General features: G+C 37.1%; 1 protein-coding gene across 1 annotated transcript in view; it reads left to right on the top strand.

Moving 5' to 3' along the window:
* Positions 1-21,918, top strand: part of LOC128871805 (chromatin-remodeling ATPase INO80) — a 131,748-nt gene that overhangs the window by 59,158 nt on the left and 50,672 nt on the right. The window contains exon 14 of the mRNA XM_054113887.1: positions 2,117-2,450. Coding sequence (XP_053969862.1) covers positions 2,117-2,450 — 334 coding nt within the window. The remainder of the gene's footprint in view (positions 1-2,116; positions 2,451-21,918) is intronic.

The raw sequence follows: 21,918 nt of genomic DNA, 5'->3' as shown, positions 1-21,918 counted from the left end.
TATCTTTAGCTTCAATATAGGCCTCAGCTTCAGCGATAACCTCTTCATTCAAGTGAAATATCTTACCGACGAGCTCGTTTTGTAGGTCTGCTCAATTAATCTGGTTTTGTCATTGTTTTGATTGACTAGTGACACGGTTCGTTATCTTGATGAAACGAAGCAGTGAGAAAACGGGGCACACACTTTGTACAGAGCTCTCTCATAGTTAAATACTCATGCTATATAAAGCCTTTTTAAGATTAGTACTAGTTAAAAAAGAGGTGAATGCAATAAAACTAGAGCCATGCATGTGTTAGGCCCGGGACTTTTCAGCCCATGTGTTACTCAAGAATTGTTCATCTCCGTTTGCTGTTAAGTTTCGTTTTTCCATGATTTTGAAAAATCGTCTCAGGGCTAAATATATTCAAATACAATTTTTTCCTGTTAAAGTCCACTTTTGTTTTCCTATTAATTCTTTCCTGCTATTCGACTTTTGCTCCTTATTTTTCATAATTTTCGAACTTACTCACACAATCGTTATTGTTAAACACTTCTTAAGCCATGACACGTTCCACGCAAGTAACAGTTACGCTTGGTTTGACTTGAATGAGAGCCTCAAAGAACCTTTTTCAGAATGCAAATTGGCGGAAAGCATTGGTGTAATGGCAAATTGACTCAGTGCAATATGCATACACACATACTCACATATGTATGTGGCGGAAAGGGCAAGAAGCTAAGTGAGATAAAATCTGCATGTAAATATATGTAAAATATAATATACCGGGTGGACCACGCCTTAGCCATTGGTTAGGTTCGCATATGCGCATTCTGTCCACCCTAATTGCGCCATACCTTTTTAATGGTTCCCGTTTCAACACGCATGATATTTGAATTTATCTGCATAACCTCCCCCTTTATTGGCACTAAAAAAGACAAAAAAGACTAGTGCCAGTTTCGATGTGAACAACTGGCATCATCATTAAGGCTATGCCACGATTGCTTACAAATTCTTAAAAAGAATCAGTTATCATGACTCGCATTGCCAGGAACACTTTTGTCGAAAAAGATCCAGTGAGGGCATCACTGTAAAATTTTATACCTGGGCAGTGATGTGCGGACTTTCCTATCTGCAGGGTCCTATTTACAGTGTAATCAACTTCAGATCGCTTGCGCCGTCAGTTAGTTGGCTAAATGACAGTCCAGAGAATTGCTTATAAGCGCGCGAAAGCATTTTGCCGAGAGTAAACGCGAAAAAAGAAAATCATTAATCGATTTCAAACGTAGTAGTGTGATTGCATTATACTTGGCTGGAAAATCACAACCAGCGATTGTTCGCGTGCTCGGGCCCTTTAAAGTAAATAAAGTTTTTGTTTACCACACCATTACTCGTTACCATAATACTGGTAGCATCGCGAAAAGTCATCAAAAGACTTCAACGACACGTGAAATGGTTTAAAGAGTGAAGAAGCGACTTGAGCGAAATCCCCGACGAAGTGCCAGTCAAATGGCGAAAAAATGAAAATATCTGATCGTAGCATCTGCCGCATACTGAAAAATGATCTCAAAGTCAAGCCTTACAAGATCCAAAAGACGCTTGATCTCGCACCAAAGCAGCAACAAGTCAGACTTGAGAGAGCGAAAGAGTTGCTTGGCTTGGCTAAAAGTGGCCCGTTTTCGAACATTGTGCTTTCTGACGAGAAAATTTTTCAAATTGAGCAATTCGTAAACTCCCAAAGCGTTAGGATTTATTTGACCGACTGTTCATACGAGAATTTGATTCATCGACTGGCCATCAGGAGGTTTGGGCCGCTGTAACCGCAGATGGGCGCTCTCCCACCGTTTTCATCGAGCCTGGCGTCAAGTTAAATGCGAAATATCATATTATCGGGAAAGTAATCAGCAAAAACTCATTTCCGTTTGTAACTTTCTTCAGATGCAGCAAACTTCCATTTGTGCTCCATTCTACTCTAAATTTACTGTTTTATTTGCATTCCCCTCTAAGTGCAACACTAAAAATCGCCCATTTCTTACGTTTTTCGATTTGATTATGTAAATAATTTTCTTTTAGTACACCTTTCGATTGCAATTACTACTTTTTATTATTCTGTGTTTTATCATTCCCTTTTTTTTGGAACAGCAACCATCGGCGACATCACAATCCGGTGGCATTACGATTCCAGCGGCAGGTAGCAGCGGCATGGGTGGCGATGATGCTAATTTCAGCATAAGCGGCTCACCGGCCATTAAGCGGCAGAAACTGGAAGCCGCCGCTACAAATGATGATGACTCTATCGATGTCGCAGCCACTTCGGGCACCTCGAGTCCGAGCACTAGCGCTGCCACAGCGACTGGCGGCAATATGGAACCATTTGTGCCCGGCGCCACCACAGTTTTGCAGCACAACGACGACTCGGATAACGAGGCATTGATTGTGGACTGTGAGAGTCCATTACATGGTGCCGAATCGCCCAGTGAGTACCAAACCGCCTTTTATTTGCTTTTACTACTAAAATTCCACAAATTTTACAAAAATTTACAGATTTATCCATGTCAGTTGGTCCACTACAAATCATACATATAAACATATGTGTGTCTATATGTACATGGACATATAAATGCATACACAAGTACATGAATTCATTTGTACTCCACTGTTTGGCGATTGTCGCCTGATTTGCACAAGAATGCCATCAGCTTGTGGCAAGTTTCGTTTCAATTTCTTTGTGTATTTATTCTTTTCATGCTATCTGTTTGCTGCAGGCTTACATTCATTGTACCTGTCTGCAACAAGCGCTTTGGGTAACCGCAAGCACAAAAAAAAAGAATTAAAATAAAATTTAATGCTTGTAAGATTTATTTCAGTTAGTGGGTCTGTGGGTTGCCGCAGCAACTTGCTACTTAACCATATCATTCTTATGTATATATGTATGTATGAACTCTTACTGTGTTTATCGTATGTGTATTAGTTGTTGCTGTTTTAGTACTCTTGCTATAATACTCATACGACACATTTTGTATCGAAATGGTACATCATAAAAAATGTGTGTGACTTCGCCTGCTAGCTATCCGAGTAAGCGCGGAGGCTGGCCATTGAGGCGCAGCCATTATGCGTGGCACAAGGTGATCTGTTGGATTGGATTGTATTGCATTGTCTTGAAGTGGGCTTGGGGTAGGCCCAAGATCCACTTACCAAATACTCAGGCGTAGTCATCCATTGCTTTTCGTACCTAGAAAATAATTGGCATTGCTAACTCACATTGGCCCACTTACAACCTCAAGCAATCGTCGACATTAATAAACATGAAACGACGGGACACCTGTAGACTTACGGCAGTCATAACTGGCTTCTGGTCTTTCGGAGAACAAGCCGCCAAAATGGGCATCCCTCACAACACATACTGTCATAGTTGTAAACAACCGGAGAAAAAAGAAACAATCTTCCATTTCCTCTGTGAATGCCCTGCCCTATGGAAGGACAGAATGTTAACCCTGGGCAAACCGCTGTGCGAGTGTCTCGAGCAACTGTCTGGCTTAGACGTCAACAACCTAATAAGGTTCCTAAACCGCACAGACTGGATATAGTCCTGCTGCAAATAACTGTTAAACAATTTAGTAACGAGTATGTGGCAACAAAATGGTGCGAAAGCGCTAGTTGGATTCTGGATGAATCACCACTCTAACCAACCAACTCCCATTGAGAGAGACGTACCGATTTTGCCACCAAGGCCTATGCAATTGACAGCGCAGCAACGTTCTTAAGATTGCTGGATCTCGCATTTTTGCGGCTAACCTTTTTTGTAGATAACTACATACATACGCTGCGTCCCTTAGTTAGCTAACGACTAACGAATATAGCGTTTAAGAATATGATAGATTTTTATAATCTCTTCGGAAACAAGGTATGATGCCAGATGATGTTGCTTTGGGTATAATGATATGAAATGTTTCTTTAAAAAATATAAGTTGAGAATAAATAATATTCATTGAGAAAAGGATCGAAAACAGAAATGCGAAATCGGGCCCAAGCCCACAAGGAATTCCAAACTGTCTGCTTGCACAAAATGAAGAGAACTATGGAGGATGTGCTAATAAAATCAGGTGAGCTGCCTCGGGCACTTGGACACCTGCAGGGTGTCACGTTCATTTATGGCAGAACTCGATCGATGCGGCTTTCCGGACAAACATTAAAAGGCTTTGCACCACCGACCATATGTCCTTAACAGTATCCCAGGGGTGGCAAGCTCGTTTCCGTACAAGTAACTCGAAAAATAAGGAAAAGAGAGGATGACTCCAATCCACGACAATGCGAGTTTTGGCATACCGAAGTATTGAATCAGACTAAAAAAAAACCAAATATATTTTAATATGTAAGACTGATTTCAAATTTTAAATCTTTTTCTAGTGCAGGGCATAGAGGCCCAAGTGCCTCGATAGTTTGATAGATATTTTAGAACGAAGGATCGTTCCTAAACTGCTGAAGATACCTACATCCTTATTCTTATAAGGCGCTTAAAAAACGAAGAGGAACTTCAGGCTATTCGGTCTGTTCTAAGTATTAACTTACTAAATATAAGTATATATGTATATGTATGTACGAGTTTAAATTCTTCAATTCCCAGTCCGGTTCTCAAGAGAATATCGCGGGAGAAAAGGACATTCTTAATATATATGAGAATTGTGCTTTAAATAAATGATTTCGGTGTTCCTGAAAGTTCACACTGATAACCCGCTAAGGCTCTATTCACGTGTGACTTTTTAAACAGAACTCCTTAAATCCATCGCAGATAATATAGATGGAGTGTGTTGGAGTTATTTTATTTATTTATAATTGATAAGCGAACGCAAAAAGATAATGCCACAAAGTGATCCCCAAATGCCTCCGTGTGACAATGGACATATCCTTGGTCTTAATATAAACTCGCAGAAAATAGTAATTGTATGTAATTGTCATATCACCATCAAAATTGGCGAAGTGTTCCATAAGTTTTGCTTTACGTTCTCCGGAAGAATCACAAAAATGGTCTATGTGATGAGTTTAAAGATCGAATCGTTCTTTGTTTCTGATTGTTTATATCCAAAAATGAAAATAAAAACACAACACCTCATATAATTTACCTCAAGTAATAACTTCGGCCAAACACCCAAAAAGGGTGTACGCGCCAATTATATATGTATTAGGCCGGGTCGATTTGTGGGGAGGCAAAAAAATCGCCCATTGTTCTGTGAAAATCATATTCTAGGGATCAAAATAAGAAACTTTGCCGAAGGAACCATACCTCTAAAACGAATTCTGATGTCCCCCAATTTGGGTCGAACTTTTAGTGTCTTTTGTGGGGAGGCAAAAAATCGCCCACTGTTCTGTGAAAATCCTATTCTAGGGATCAAAATAAGAAACTTTGCCGAAGGAACCATACCTCTAAAACGAATTCTGATGTCCCCCAATTTGGGTCGAACTTTTTAGTTTCTTTTCTCATGTAAAGGCCAAAAATGGTGATATTTTGAAATGATTGTATGGGGAACCCCCCAGGGGAGTTCCAGGGGGTGTGTCACTGGCATGGGTGGATCGGCCGTCCAAAGTAAAGGGGGGTCAGTCATACATTTGGACTCGATTGGAGCACTCTAAATGGGTCAAACTGGTGTTTTTCGTTCGACCCAAATTGGGGGACATCAGAATTCGTTTTAGAGGTATGGTTCCTTCGGAAAAGTTTCTTATTTTGATCCCTAGAATACGATTTCCACAGAGCAACGAGCGATTTTTATATCGACCCGCCTATGTATATAATAACTTCTCAAACAAATTGGTTTTATTTAAGCTCCAACAATTTTCTTATTTGTTTTTTTATTATGCAAACACTTAATTTGCAATTCGATTCTCGATTCAATAATTTTCTTTTATTTTATTTTCTTTAAACAGGGTAGTCCAAATATAAAAATACAATTTCGTTCATGCGGCTGCCTCAGCTGGCTTCACATTATAGTACTGCTGTTAACCCAAGACTTTGTTGATTTTTTCTGGTTCTACTTCACCCCACAAAAAAGGCTAAGAAGGCCGACTTGCATCTCTATGACTGCAACCAACTGACAATGCCAAGACCACTGATGTAACGATTATCGAAGAAATGTGGTGTCCAGGCCATCGGTACTGAAATCAAAGATCTACTTTTTCCTCTCCACAATTACGTGCTAGGTTAGCCCATCCTCACGGGCGAATTCATTACTCATTGTGAGACTCAAACCGAGAGCGATTATGCGTGCAAACTAAAGTTATTGAGGTCGGAGGAGAGCCGATGATCCTGAATTATTTTTAATAAACGCAAAGTTTGGACAACAATTCTCTTTAAAAATTAAATTGAAAATATTTCAGAGCAACTCGTTTAGTACCTTGAGATTATACTCTCAGTGACTGAGACTGAAAAATTTAGACGGCATTCTGGCAAAAAAGTATCAAAAAAAGATTTTTTATTAATCATTCTAATTTATGATACTGCTTTCAAAGTCGAGCAGAATCCAAACATTTTAAAACGCATTTGCCGAAATCGATTCAGTTCTCTCCGGAAAATTCTTTTGTATGACTTCCATCAACTGAAAATGGGTGACTTGAAGTGGTACTTTGTATTTTGATCACCCTGTATTTATTTTTGGCACACAAAATTGATTTCTCAATTGCTAAACAAAATTGTTAAACAAAATCTGTCAATTGTGCAAATATTGCATACATACACACGAATGTCCAAATCTGATTATTGCCAATTGCTGCTGCTCATACAAGCAATCGGCTATTGTACCTGTTATAAATATTTGTGCCACAACGAGTAGGATGCAGCAGTGCTGCGCCCAAATTGCTATAGCAACATATTAAATACGTTTGACAATTAACAACACCTAGCACACAATTGCAATAACAACACGGCAATGATGATTTCATCGCACATTTTGCATTTGACAACAACAATTTAACTACTTAGCTTTTACATGTGGCACATCTATGTAGGTGTAGGTATTGATAATTTATTAATTTGCTTTTTATTTCTTTTTTCCTTCTTTTCTGACGATATTCGAAAGTGCAGCAGCTTACAAATTGGCTACAGCGCCAGCGGCAGGGGCAAAAAACCACTATTCACAATGTGCGTCAATATTTTGTTGATAGTGTCGTCAATTCTTTCCTGGAAAATGTGTCCCATTTTCGTTGTTTTACACGAGGAAATCGTCATCATCATCGCTCGTTGGACACTTGCTTTTCGCATGTTTGTCTGTCCGTATATTTGTGCTGGCCTACATATCCATGTGTGTGACATACATATCCACGTTATCAACAATTTGTTATCTGTATGTGCCACATGTAACCTGGTTTCATTATTTTTTGGATAGCTGGTTGGGGTTACTTGTTCGGTTTTTTGGTAAAAAATATTATAGGGTTTCTATAGAGTGACGCCAAAGTGCCGATTAACTGGCGCTTTGATCTCCGCTTTACATCTGAAACTATCAGAAGGCATCTTGTTCACATAGTCGCAGTGAGAGGAAATGGAATAAGGACGCCAGTCAGCAATCTGCTACCGGAAAGAGATGACACTCAAAGTGCTGTGGTATTGTTTAACAGGTGGTTTCGTAGGGTTTCAATGTGACACTGTGAGTATTCTGGACAGGATATCGGTATTGCACAGAAATAAAAATTACTGGTTCATCTCCGAGTCATGCCGATGCCGGCAGCCTAAAACCTTCTTTTATGCCCAAGACCTAGAACCAAGTTTGTATTGAGCTTGAGAAAACATGTTTTACACCCTTAAACGTAGATCTTTTGTCTCTGTGTCGATTTTTTTAATTTTCATAGGACACATTCATTTTTATCACTACATGAAAGTTTTACAGTTTCACAATTTTCTGGTAAGACGTTTTTCCAAAAAATAGCGTTGCTGAAAAGAAACGCTATCGAAAGAAGTGGTCAATACTACCGATATTAATTCCGATTTCAAATTGTTTTTCGCCATTTGTACACTTTAATAACTTTTTTTTTTACTGAACCGGACAGACATTAAACGACATTTGTAGGGCGACTCTCACCACCTTCCTAAACTTTCGAATTCCAAATGTCGTTATCGAAGTTCAACCATCACCTAATGCAGACGAAGGGCTTTAGCTGCCACGTGAGGTCCGCGTAACTTTGGCTCAATTACGGTTTGGGTATTGTGGCAGGTTAAACTCCTACCTATACAGAATCGATCCAGACATTATCAATATATGTCCGGCATGTGAAGGTATACCGCAGGATGATGCATGCCATCTTTAACCCACTCATCTAACACCCTCTGGACCCAACCTGTCGAAACAACACCTTTCCTGAGCCTACTGCGAGATGAGCCTAGAAAACTGCTACACAACAGCAGCAGTTGAAATAGAAAATGTGCTAGAAAATTTGAGTTTGCAGAAATATGGTTGCTTTTCACAAACTGTTGTGTGTCTTCCGTCTCCAACTAAATGTGTTAACGATAAAGAGGATATAGACGGCAATGCCATGGACGTTGGCAAACAACACCCAATAGCTTCAACAAGTGGCGCGTCATCGTCAGAGAAATGAATCAAAGCTTACATTTCCAAATACTCATCATTGAAATCATTTGGATGGCTTATGTGGGCAATAACTACTCAATTTCCTTTTGACATACGGAAATAGGAAGATAATCTAAATGAAAAGCGTCGCGAATTCTGAGAGATTAGTACTAAACAGTTCATGCGAAGGTTTTGAAAAAATTAATCGTTCGAAAGAAATTAACAAAAAAATATGGAAAATTCCATACTTTTCTTCTATTTCCTGATGGAAGTTCTGATGTAAGGTGCGTCACAAGAGTTGCATTTTTAATGTAAGAAGTGTAGTCTCAATTCACGCCAGAAAGAATGTTTTGGAAATAACTTAATTGGATAAATATTTCCTAAATACTGAATAAATGTGATTGGATGTGTTTGATAGTTTTACTCATTGTAACATTCATGTCTCACCGGCATTGCTTTGAGGAAACACCAAAGGGATTATTAAGTAAAACTATTTAACAAAACTAGAAATATTAGCACACTTCAGGTGAAACAATATTTCAACAATATTGAATATTAGGTAATAAATATATTCGACAAAAACATAAAATACTACAAAATAATTATGCATTTTAAATGTCACAAATAGTTGAAATTTGTGAAAAGTAAGTTTCGATTTAAAACTGGTTTGCATTTTATTTATGGAATTAAAAGCGACAGGGCCAATATTGAAACAAAATTCAACGAAATAAACGGAAGGGCGATCTAGATTAGATTTAAATACTAGTAGTAGAAAAGTCGAGTTCTCTGCGTAATTGTTTGAGATTTAGTTTAATGAGATTTGGTTTTAGTCAATGTGGAAATTTCTTTACGAAAAACTGTCGTTTGGTATTGACCCATCATTAAAAGGTTCGCTATAAGCTCGACTTTTGGCGAAGTGTGGCCACCTGTTTGTAATTCGAAAAGGGCAATTCATTGGAATGTAGAAATCAATATTTTATTATTGGTATCAAATCATTAGTATGTATCAGGCCAGTCCATAAGTTCGTGCGTATTTTACCCATAGTTTCACTTTTGCACGATTTTTGCATACAAAAAAGTATTCGCGGAATATAATGGAACTATTTAAATTTTCTTTGATATATTGTGCATTCAACAAGTGATTTTAGTCGCGGATAGAAGCACGTGTTGTTAATAAATAAAATGGAATCTTCGAACGCGTATAAGATTCATATCTTGTATTTTTTTTATAAAAGTGGTAAAAATGCAACAACTGCTGCTGCAGAAATAAACACTGTTCACGGAGAGGATGCCGTGAGTGTAAGGACTGCGCAAAAGTGGTTTTCAACATTCCGAAGTGGTAACTGCGGCGTGCAGGATGCCCCGCGCGCTGGTCGTCCTGAAGTCTTTCACTCCGACGCATTGCTCGAACTCGTGGAAGCTGAGCCAAATTTGACAGTCGATATGATAGCTCAGACGTTAAATACATCGCATGGAACAGTTCACAGGCATCTGGTTCAGTTGGGAAAGGTTTGAAAGCTGGGAAAATGGGTTCCGCATAGACTTTCTGTCGCCAACCTTCAGCAGAGAGTGAATGTGTGTTCTCAGCTGCTGCAACGGCTTGAAAATGAAAGTGTTTTGAACCGTATCGTTACTGGTGATGAGAAATGGGTCCTTTACAATAATTCTGTTCGCAAACGCCAATGGTTAGATAAAGATGAAACACCAGAACCGACCCCTAGAGATGGCCTTCACCCCAAGAAGATTCTCCTGTCTATTTGGTGGGATGTGGCCGGTATTGTTTATTATGAACTTCTGGAACCCAGCCAGACGATAACTGCTGATTGTTTTTCCCATCAGCTATCAAACCTGAATGAGGCATTTAACAAAAATCGACCGTCTTTAGTGAATAGACGCAAAGTTTTGTTTCACCACGACAACGCAAGACCTCATACCGCAAGGCAAACATTAGGCAAGCTGAACGAGCTCGGATAGGAGCTAATGCCGCATCCACCATACTCTCCGGATATTGTACCTTGTGATTATCACCTTTTCCGTGGACTTCAATCCCATATGAGTAACAAGAACTACTCCTCAAAAGAAGCTATCAAAAGGGATATCGAAGCGTATTTTGGCTCCAAGGACAAACAATTTTTTAAGCAGGGAATTAAATATTTGCCTAAACGTTGGGAAGACATTGTATATATGAAGGAAGATATATTATTGATTAATAAATACTTTAAACATATTTTTGTTTAGTTTTAAAACCACCTTTAAAAAACGCACGAACTTATGGACTGACCTGATATTTGTGAAAATTTTAACCCAAAAACAATTTTTTGAATTTTATTCTCACATAATTTTTATTATACAAAATAGTAACTTATGGCAAAGTTTAAACAATTGCTAAGATATATTTGGCTATTACCATGTATGGTGATTACCATTCGGTATTCACAGAGAGGTCGTTGGTTCGAATCTCGGTGAAAGCAAAATTAATAAAAACATTTTTCTAATAGCGGTCGCCCCTCGGCAGGCAATGGCAAACCTCCGAGTGTATTTCTGCCATGGAAAAGCTCCTCATAAAAATATCTGCCGTTCGGCGTCGGCTTGAAACTGTAGGTTCCTCCATTTGTGGAACAACATCAAGATAGATGCACATCACAAATAGGAGGAGGAGCTCGGGCAAACACCTAACAGAAATGTACGCGCGAATTATTTGTTTTTTTTTTTTTTATGAAGGATGTTAAAATGTATGAAGTACCCACAAGAAAATGTGGGTGCAAAGGAAAGGTGTTTTAGAAAGCTTTACTCAAAACTGTTGTTGTAGGGCTTTGACAGCTTTAGGGTTATTATTCTTGAGGCATTATGCTAATCTAAGCATTCAGGTGGCATCTAACCTTTTTATAATACGAGTATGACACAAATTACTTTTGAATAGCATATTTCAGAAAGCATTGGAATTTACTTCTAGTGCGCAGCCTACTAAACTCGAACTTAGAATGTCTCGACAAAAGAAAGTAGAGTAATGAAATAGAACGGCTATGCGTCATTTCATTTTGTGCTGACATTCTAATCTACAAGGCGAAGGAAAAAAGCACATTAGCCGGTCTACTGCTATAGCCTTTAATAGATTTGCCTTGATTAAACTTTATCGTAAATCCATTACTCATGATTCACGTCGTTTAATGAAGATAAATGAGCACCTTACACAAAATATGTTTCATATGCAACCTTTTATCAGGTGTATACCTATGAAACCGGATTTTTTTATTAACAACTCATACATATCCATTTATTATTTCACATTATTAGAATATATTTTATTAAAATTAATTTCCACTATTGGACACAAGTTTTTCTCGTCTCTCCGACAATTTTTGGAGCTAATAAATCGACATAATTCAAAAATACAAAATACTGAGGTAGGTCAGTTTTCTAGATAATTGACGCGCCAATTCGATCACCTGACAAAACGACACTAACGCCATCTCTCAGAATTGCTTCAAGATTCGCTTATGACGCTTTTCCAGATAAAAATATATAAACTCTGTAGTTGATTTTTGCTTTTAACGGCAAAACTCCGAATTTGAGTTAATTTTGAGTTGTGTCGCTTTTCTCGAAAACCATCAAAATGTGTTTTTATATACTCTAAATTAAACTGACTGCTTGCTCTGTAAGTGAGTGCCCCATCAAAGTGTAGCTAACTATGCGGTAGCGTTAACTTGTAAGAGTTTAGTTTAAGATTTAGAAGTTTACTCGTATACCAGATAACAAAATGCAGAAAATGCATTTATTGTGAAAAACTGTGAAATTGTGAACTGAATGTCATTGGCGGAAGGTAGAATTTTTACCGCATTCAAATTCATACATTTGTATTTAGCGCCATCTATGAGTGATTTCCGGTTTCATAGGCATACTCTGGGTGGTATGAATACCATACTCGTATTTCTATGCCAAATTCAACTTTTAAAAGAGTAGATCCAAAATGAAGCAGCTCGCTAGATCACGTTCGCTTCTGCTCAAGTACTTGTGGCTGATGAATACATATGAGATATTTGCTAAAGATGGGTGGAAAGAATGATCCCTGATCAGTGTATTCGTTGATCTTTAGCTTCAATACCATACTTATTTGCTGTTCGCTGTGATGCCAACCACATAAATGGAGGCTTCTGCGATTTTATAGGGTCGCAGAGCCCCATATGGGTTTTAAAAGAGAATTATGCATTTTTTGCCATTACCTATCAAATATTTTGGACCGTAGTCCTATTACTGGTGTGCCATGCACAATAGCGTGGCAGTTATTTGACCTGTTTTTTTTATATACAATATTTTTTCGCGGGCTACCCTCCAGTTTGGTTCCATTCTATATAAAAATTACCTCTGTGAAATTTGGTGCCAATCGGATGGGGAAAAGGTGTGCCCCCGAGCCTTTCAATATGCAAAATTTACCCCAAAAAGACAAAAAAGTTTAATTTCATTAAAAGTGTGTTTTTTATTTTACATGAGTATATATACAGCGTAAATAAGTAGTAAAAGAATTTAATTGGTAAAGTATATTAAATTATACATATATAAATTGAAGAAGGAAATTATTATCCATACAGTATTTAGCATAGGTATATAGTTCCATATGACGCTTACTTTATTGCAATTTAGTTTAATAACAACATATAAAAAAAAACTAAAAAAAAGAAATAACTCATTGAAGAAAATAAAATAAAAATGAATTAAAAATCTTTATTTTTAGATATAGTTCGTTTATTGCTGTCTGGGAACTTCTGTCGATAGTCACTTACAACTTGGAGCACGTACTGCATTTGTCGCTCGTTTTTTGTATATAACTTATTAAAATCCTCTACTAGTTTAACACCTCTCTCCGCCGTATCATTTGTTACTTTAAGTTTATTAACTACTTTTAAAGCTTGGACGAAATCTTCATGTTTGTGCCACCGGGCAGGATTTGTGCATAGGAATTCGTCATTTATGTTAAATCTTGCAAAGAATCGTTTTGTTTTGTTGGAGACAAATTGTTCAAGTCCTTGGTTTAATAATTCAGGAACTTGGCTTGTTTCACGGTTATCCTTTTAATACTTTTTTCACATTCAGCATCAGTTTCACGATTCAACGCCTTTACCATTTTAATTTTTGATTTTGCTGTCACATTTGGGTCAAAGAAGGTCAAGGCGATGGATTCAGGTGATAAATACCACAAATGATTTTTGATTTTTTGTAAAGCCACACGAGAGATGTCTTCGTCAACTGTCCGGTATTTATAAATTATGGAAAGCACACTGAAATCCAAAAATGGTGCTTTGGCTGCAGAAGGTGCACAAAACCACGCTTCGATATATATACTAATAAGGAAAATGCAAATATCACAAATTGCATTTTCCTCACGCGGTGATAATTTAAATTCATCGCGAAACATGAATATCTTAAGGAGGGAAGCTGGTCTAGAGCGCAAAAAATGGACATATTTTATGAATTTATTTTGACTCAACAAAGGAATCAATCGAAAATCTGTGAAATAGGTTTAATAATATAGCTTTCATGGTACAAATACAAAATTTTTCGTCTGAATTGATTTCAAAATGGCCGCTGTCCAGCAGTTCTCCTAAGGCGCCTTTTTTTCTAGTGGGTCCATTGCCGAAGACGTAAACTCCTTAATTTTTGTCCTGGATCAAAAAATAAAATTTTTTTAGTTTCTATATAACAACAGAAAGAGACGTACGTAGGATTTTTTCGATATTATGTTTTTTCGCGAAATGGTGCACGTTTGAACAAAAAGTTACAATTTTCACTATAAAGAACGACATAAAATTGTTGATTAAAAAAAAAACTATGTAATATAAATAAAAAATCCTACGTACGTCTCCGGAGAAAGGTATTTCGAATGTATTGTCAAAATTTCGTAAGAATCGGTAAAGATTTGTTCGAGTTATGTCTTCGGCCAGTTTAAAAAAAGTGATTTCGAGAAAAACGCGTTTAAAGTTGTAAGTAGCGTTCGGGGCATACCTGCGAGGCTCTGTCGTCGAATGAAAAATTTGGGCATTTAGACATTTTTGCTGGCATCCCTCATTTGGTATATTATTTCTAAGACCCTAAAGCACCTTTTAAGACAAAAAAATTTTTTTCGATTTTTTCAAAATTCTAGACCAGCTTCCCCCCTTAAAGCCATAAATAGCCTTAGCCATCCACCTTGCATGATGGATAGCTCCTGGAGCACGGAGGGATACTCCACGAGATGGTATTTCGCCAAGAAAAATAGCAGCCAATTGTAAAAATTCTCGATAATCCTCTCTCGGTTGTTGTTCTTGCAACGTGCTTCGTATAAAATCAAGAACTCGGGAAACATCGACCGGATCCAAATGTTTTCTGATCTTCTTATTCACGATTCCGGTTTTAAAACTATTTACATTTATTTTAGGCCAAGCAGTTTGGAGCTTTTTTAAGATTGGTACGGTTGGGCCGGTAGTTTCACCCATCTTCTCCCTGAAAACGGCTTTTAAAATGATTTCGTATATGTGATGGCGGCAAGGCAAATATAAGAGATCTTTTTCAAGAAAGCTTTCAATCAAAACACACACACCATTAAAAGCGCCCGTACTAGAGGCAGTAGTGTCAAAAACCAATGCTTTTACGTAGTCCTGAAGGCCCCATTCCGCATGGGTTTCGCAAACAGCTGTTGCCTGTTCTTTTCCACTCCCTGATTGCAATGCAGGTACACCAAGAAGTTGATCAGCACCGCAATTTGAAAGAATAACAGGAAGTCGGTCTACTGTCTCTTTACCTGTTAGTGATGGCAGTAATTTACTATCCCAATGTATCGTAGCGGTAGGCAATTCCTTATCCTTAAAGATATTTTTGATTTCGGTAGCTTTCTTTTCGCGGAGTTTCTCACGAGAATTGTTAATAGACCACCTGTTGATCGCAAAAGTCTCCACCTCTTGACCAAGGGCCTCAAGTGTAGCTATAAGAATATGAACTGCATTCCTGTCACTGATCTTGCACTTATCCAAAGCAGCAGCAAGCTTAGGAGTTATTATTATTTGTCGTCCTCTTTTTTGTTTTGCTGGTACAGACAAATGTTTTGAGCATTGCGGAATTTCCTCTGAAGCACGCGCTTCTAAATCTTCTCCGCTGCTTGAACTCGACGACATCAGTATATCAGATTTAGCTGGAAATAGTATTAACAATATAAGTACGATTTAGTTCGATATACATAAATATTCATGTTAAATAGGTAGCTAGAGAAGATGAAGATAAATACTTACTCAATTGAATAACTTCATTATTACTTCGTTCTTTTCTCTTCTTCTCTCGTAATTTTCGCTCAGAAACTCGAGTCTCTTTCGCACTTAGCTGGTAATCAATTCCATACATAAACCCCGGGCGTCCTTTCATCCGCTGATTGTTTAAGAACTGCTTATCTTCTTCAATGGATATGATATTCAATGCATTGGCGTGTGCAATATCGAACAGATCCTCGATTTTTTCAACGAAATCTTTTTCTTTTTTCTTTTGAAGTTGCCGCCACGGCTGATAGAGGCCTTCTCACTTTGGTATACAGTTCTTTAGTTCTTGCGTCGGAATTCAGGCTTTCTTCCAATTTATCATCACATCCCGCACAGCTAGTGAAGCACTGCCTCGTATTGTTAACTTACACACCCGTAAATTGAAAAAAAACTTGTAACGTTTGTTTTACAGATGGAAGTTTGTTTCCAAAAATTTCATTTGAATAATACCCGAGCAGATAAACTTTTTCTCGTAATAGAGGTCGCGACATTGTACTACCGAATGTCTTCACTTCAAATGTTGTACGCAACTAACGATGTTTTTTTAAAACTTTAATACAAAACTTTTTTAGCCATAAAAATTTGAATTACCGTTGTTATTTCAGAAACGAAATGCTCGCCTACTTTATTTGATACTAGTACTAGTTTTTGATATTGATATTATCCAAGACACGCTGTGTACGTTAGTCAAAACGCGAACCCAATTTTTTATGCGCGGAAATCTGTTTGAAGAAATCTATTTTCATCTCGAATTTCAAAATGTGATCAGTTGATAAGTTATCTCACATATTTTAACTTCCGTTTTGTTTTTGTAATTCAGAAATTGAAGAAAAATGGAAAATTTTTGACGGGGTTGTCAAAAAGCAAGGGTTGAACGACTTGGTAGATTCTGCATTGAATATATTTTTTTAAGCGTAATAATTTGAATTATCATTGTAACGTGATAAACTAAGTGCTCGGCTACTTTACTTACTGCTAGTACTTATACTACGAATTTTCGGGGTTTTTGAAACTTTGAAGGCCCGGGGGCACACTTTCCACTTACCAGATTTACTTCAAACTTTTTTTCCACCATTTTTATATACAAAGGAACCAATCTGGGGGGTAGCACCAATAAAAAAATAATCTTGCAAAATAACTGCCACCCTGATGCACAACCACCATTGGCTACCGTGGCTGCAAATAAAATATTAGAGTAGCACAAAATTTTATGTCATGCCGCAAAATCCAAATTCCTCTGTCTCCCAAGTCTGGCATATCGTGGCAACGAAATCCATAATTTATTCAGGTCTTCTGTTTTGCAGACATTTGATGTGACAAATTTTTTAATATTTTTGCCTGAAGGCAAAAACTTAGATTTGCCGCTGCAACGAGTTCTCTGTATGTGTTTAATGTTTTTAAAGCCGACAGCAAAATTGTTGTATGCTGCCCAACTGCCAGACTGCCTGCTGTTGATATTTAACTTAACACACCCTGTTGTAGTAGAAAATCGTTTGTTCATCGTCAGACGTGGAGGCATCAGAGCAGCGTTTCAGCGGCTACGTTGGATAATCGCAATTCTGTGCGCTTTAAAGCGCGTAAAGACGTTTTTTTTTGTTTGTAACTAAATATGAGAAGTTTTGACGTTAACAGCGGAGAATTGACAAAAGACGTTTTGTCTTGATTTTCCTGTGGCTTTTGCTTCTGTTTGAGTTTGTGACTGTTGTTGCAGAGGCCAAACTAATGTTTGCCATTTGTTTATGCTGACTTTTGTCACCGCAAATATCGGCGTGAATTCTTGGCAATTTTTTTACTGTTGGTGCTGTGGCTGCGCATAAATAGATTTTCAAATATTATTACTACTGTTTTATTACCGCTTTTATGCCATAGGTAAATGCTAAGTTGTTGGCCGACCACAGTATACATATGTAAGTGTACGTTCAAGAAAAGAAATAATGAAGTAAAAATATTTTTGTTTCTGCGATTTTCTCAAGCAGGTTTCAAATAATATGCTAACGTTATGGTCGACAATTTTCGCACTGTAAAATTAAAATTTATCTTATTTCCTCTTTTTCGCAAACGGCTTTAACAGTAAGGGTGCTATTAACAGCTTCTCATGTCAGCATATCCGTAGTGAAGAACCGGTAGCAATTATCTGCGTCAAAATTTACGATAATTATGATTGAATTGGGGATTTGCGAAAATAATTCAAGACTTGCTTGATAGTTAAGGATTTGCTTGACTTTGAAAAAATATAAAAATTTATTTATTTTTTAATTTAATTTTAGGGTAGTTCTTAACACTAAGTTTATACTGGACTGAATGCCAACATATTTGACAGTCGTATTTATACTTATAGTATATCTCATCTTACTATTTAAGGTACACGACTTCTACAAGGTGGGCCAAATAAGACCTACTAATGTTAAGCAGAAATAACTTTTTTATTTTTTGACAATTTGTGGTTTCAACTGTGCATACTGCTAGGCAGTAGTCTTTAGTCATTAGTAGATCTTATTTGGCCCACCCTGTATATTATTATTTCTTTGTTTGCTGTTTAGGAAAAACATGTTTATCTTTTGTTTTTCTTAAAATATGTTTGTCTTTTGATATTCTTGTTGTTGTTGTTGAGGTGGTTGAACATTTCCACTGAAATACTCATAATTAGTGTCCAGCAGATTCATTTAGTGAGGTCCAAGTATAGCAGCAAATCCTTTATCTCGATTGATATTCTTAAAATATGTTTGGATTTGTTCAGCCCTGCATGGTTATACTTAGAATTTACTTAATTATTTTTTTTTATTATTTGCCAATGAAATCATTCCTTAACTAAATGCGTGCGTTTGAGTGCTGGTTTCTAGAATGAATAGCATTAAGAGGCATGAAATGAAAGAACAAGTTTTTATTAATAACGTTCATCCCGAAGCGGGCATTAGAACATCTTGCGGATTTCTGGCATTAAAAAAATTCTCATAAAGACCATCTGCGTTTTGGGAGAACATAGAACAAGACGCAAACTCCATAAAATCGAGAAAAAGCACTGCTAAATACATTAACAAGGGATGTATGTGCCAAGTGTCTTTATCTATAGTATACTAATTCCATAATTTGAAATACATTTTTTTACTATTTTCGGTATAGCCATCAGAGCCGTTTTCGGGTTTTCCATTACCTTCCTTCGGCTGTTAAAAAGCGTTCCCCGTAGTGGTTTTATTATGAAACATAGAAAACATTGCAGAGAGCCATATATTCGATAGTACTAGTTTCTTTCTGGGTCAAAAATTCGTAATGCCATAATTATGGTACTGTGCGACGGTGTGTTATCATTGTTACCCCACAACTCGTTTCTTTTTTGGCGAATTGCTTCACATAAACGTCTCATAGCGTCAATATAATATTCCTTATTAACTGTCTGACCTTCTGGTGAAAATTTGTGGAGTACAATACCGTTGTAATCCATAAAAATAGTGATAATCGCTTTCTTCTGTGATTGAAAACAACGTGGTTTGTTTGGTCTTGCATCCTTCGGTCTTGGTTCACTCGCCTGAAGTCTGCATTACTCATAAACCCACGTCTCGGGTCCAGTAGTGATGGCCTTGAAAATAATGTTTTTAGTGATATCGACGCGATCCCTTTTTTGCATGCACCTCAGGTCCCTTGGGGCCAACTTTGCAGCAACATCGCGCAAGCCCAATTCATTAACTACACTGTCTTGAATGGATTCATAAGCAATGTTCAAGTCCTCTGTCACCTCTCTGATGGTTAATTTGTGGTTATTGAAAACTTAAGTTGCTAATCTAAAACCTATGCCTCTTAAGTTAACTTAGGTCTATGTCTGGGCTAATACAACTTTATCTCCTTCCCAACCTCTCGGAGCTTCTAGCGCGTAGTTAGAGATGTGTGCGCTCTGGCTTTGTCTGGATGGACCACGAAACATTTCCTACTCACCGTCAATTTTGACCGCTTCTGGTAAATGGGCTGCTTCATTTTGACCAGTAATTGGCAATAGAGGTCCGACTTGACTATTTGACCCGACGGGAGTAGTTTCTACTGCATGATTCCTTTCCAACCTCAACAAATACACAGCAAAATCTCCTTGACCGTTAATCCGGGCTTGGCGATTGTTTAGGTTGACTCGCAATGATTTGACCTCAACCGTTCTCTGCTGTTGTTTTCATATAAAACCACTTTTCATCGACAATTATTATTCACTTCAACAATGCGTGGACTCTGTTTCATTTCAGTAATTCATCACAGGCTTCTATTCTGGCCAGAAGGTTATTTTGCGCCAACTCTACAACACCCATACATCGAGCTTCCTTTTGAGCCCAGCCTTATGCAAATGGTTCCAAAAGGTTTCCTAAGGTTTCTAATCTTTAGTTACTGGGCAATGGAGTAAGTGCTCACGTATTGATTACATTTTTATCCTCCTTTTCGACGATTAAACTATATTACCAGAATCATGGGGACTACCCCTTTTTTGTTGGACCTATAGGAAGATCTTATTATATTATTTCGAATACTAGAGCCTAGTGCACGGTTCTCTCTTATTGATTTACGGGCTCCGGATGTGTTTCGAGAACATATATATATACGTATTCTCGGATCTCTCTTTTATTATTGGGAGAATGTTATAATGAATTTCATGATTGATGACTTTCTTACTCATTTTCAAAAAGTTAGGTAACTTTTCTCTAAGGGTTTCATATCGAAAAAATAGCAATATTTGAAGATTTCTTTTTTACACAATGACCTAATCACGTTAATTTTCATCTAACATGTTGCCAATTTTGTGTACTTTATTAGCTTTCAAAAATTTAGGTTCCGTGCAATTTGTTTAATCAGAATATTTTTTGCCACACCAATCATACATTCGGTCAACGGGTATTTTTTCTTTGAAAATCAAGACTTTTTGTCTGCTAAAAATATTTGTAGTTACTTTTTGAGAGTGTTTAATATTACTAGTAAAGTAAAAACGGGTTCCAGATAGAAAGCAAACCACTGAAGAAATCCGTAACGAAATAGTAAAAAACTAGTGTTCATAGTGTTCCGAGTGCAAAATAAGTCGCAAACTGCTCAAAGAACCATATTTAATAGCCATGATGAACATCGATTACTTTCCGAAGTTCGCAAGAATTCTTTTAAAAGCACACCGGAACATCAAAATATGTGGAAGAATGCCCCGGAAAAGTTGTTTATGCTAAAATTATTCACAAACATATTGTAATTACCATGGATAAGGAATAAACACAGGAAGGTGCACTTAAATTTGGGAAAGAATATTAAAGAGTATTTTAGAAAACAGTTGGCTACCTTTGTAAGTAAATTTTTACTTAACAAATAGAGGCAATCAAAATTTCATGATTTTAATCTTGGAGCCTCAGTTTCAAAAAGCCATAATTCCGGTTCTATTGAGATAGAAACTTATTTTTGGTTATGTTTTGAAACTAAAAGACATAATTAATAATCTGTTTAAAAATTTGTAACAAATATGAATACATATTTAAACCGATCTCTAACAATTGCTCTCATCTAGAAGCGAGTTTATGTATAACAATAGTATTTCTCGTTCCATTTATCGAAATTCGACTTTCGAAATTTATTATATTACTATTAAAAAAAAAAATATTTATCCGGCGCCGCATGTCATATCTTTTTGGCAGTCGCCGCAACCCGCAAAGTCAAATACGAGTACTTGCTTAAATTCTCATTGATTGCTAACCAATCAGAAATGTTTGTAAATATTTCAACTTTTTTCGTTCGCAATTTTCCATTTGTCTGTTTACTGTTTTTCCACCTCGCCAGATCAGCAAATGGCAGCTTAAACTGATTGCTTGTTTGTCTGAGCTTTCCCACTTGTTGCCAAGGATTATGCAGAGCAAATAAAAATGTATGTATGTATAGACTGTGTGTTTTTTCTCTTTTCCACAGCAACAGGTTGTTGCATGCGCTTGGTTTTGGTTTTGTTTTTGTTTTTTCTGCGAATTTTATCTTTTACAATACTCTTGCGTAGTTGTAATCTGTTTTATTACTTCTTTTATTTATTGTTTGTTATTGTTTTTGCACTCTTTGTTTTGCGCATTAATTTGCAAAGTGTGTCATTCAAGCATCCATTCGATATAAACTCTTTGCTGTGTAC

The sequence above is a fragment of the Anastrepha ludens genome, chromosome 2, assembly GCF_028408465.1.
Source record: "Anastrepha ludens isolate Willacy chromosome 2, idAnaLude1.1, whole genome shotgun sequence".
Taxonomy (NCBI): domain Eukaryota; kingdom Metazoa; phylum Arthropoda; class Insecta; order Diptera; family Tephritidae; genus Anastrepha; species Anastrepha ludens.
The sequence above is the reverse complement of the archived record's forward strand: the minus strand, read 5'-3'. Positions and strand labels throughout refer to the sequence as shown.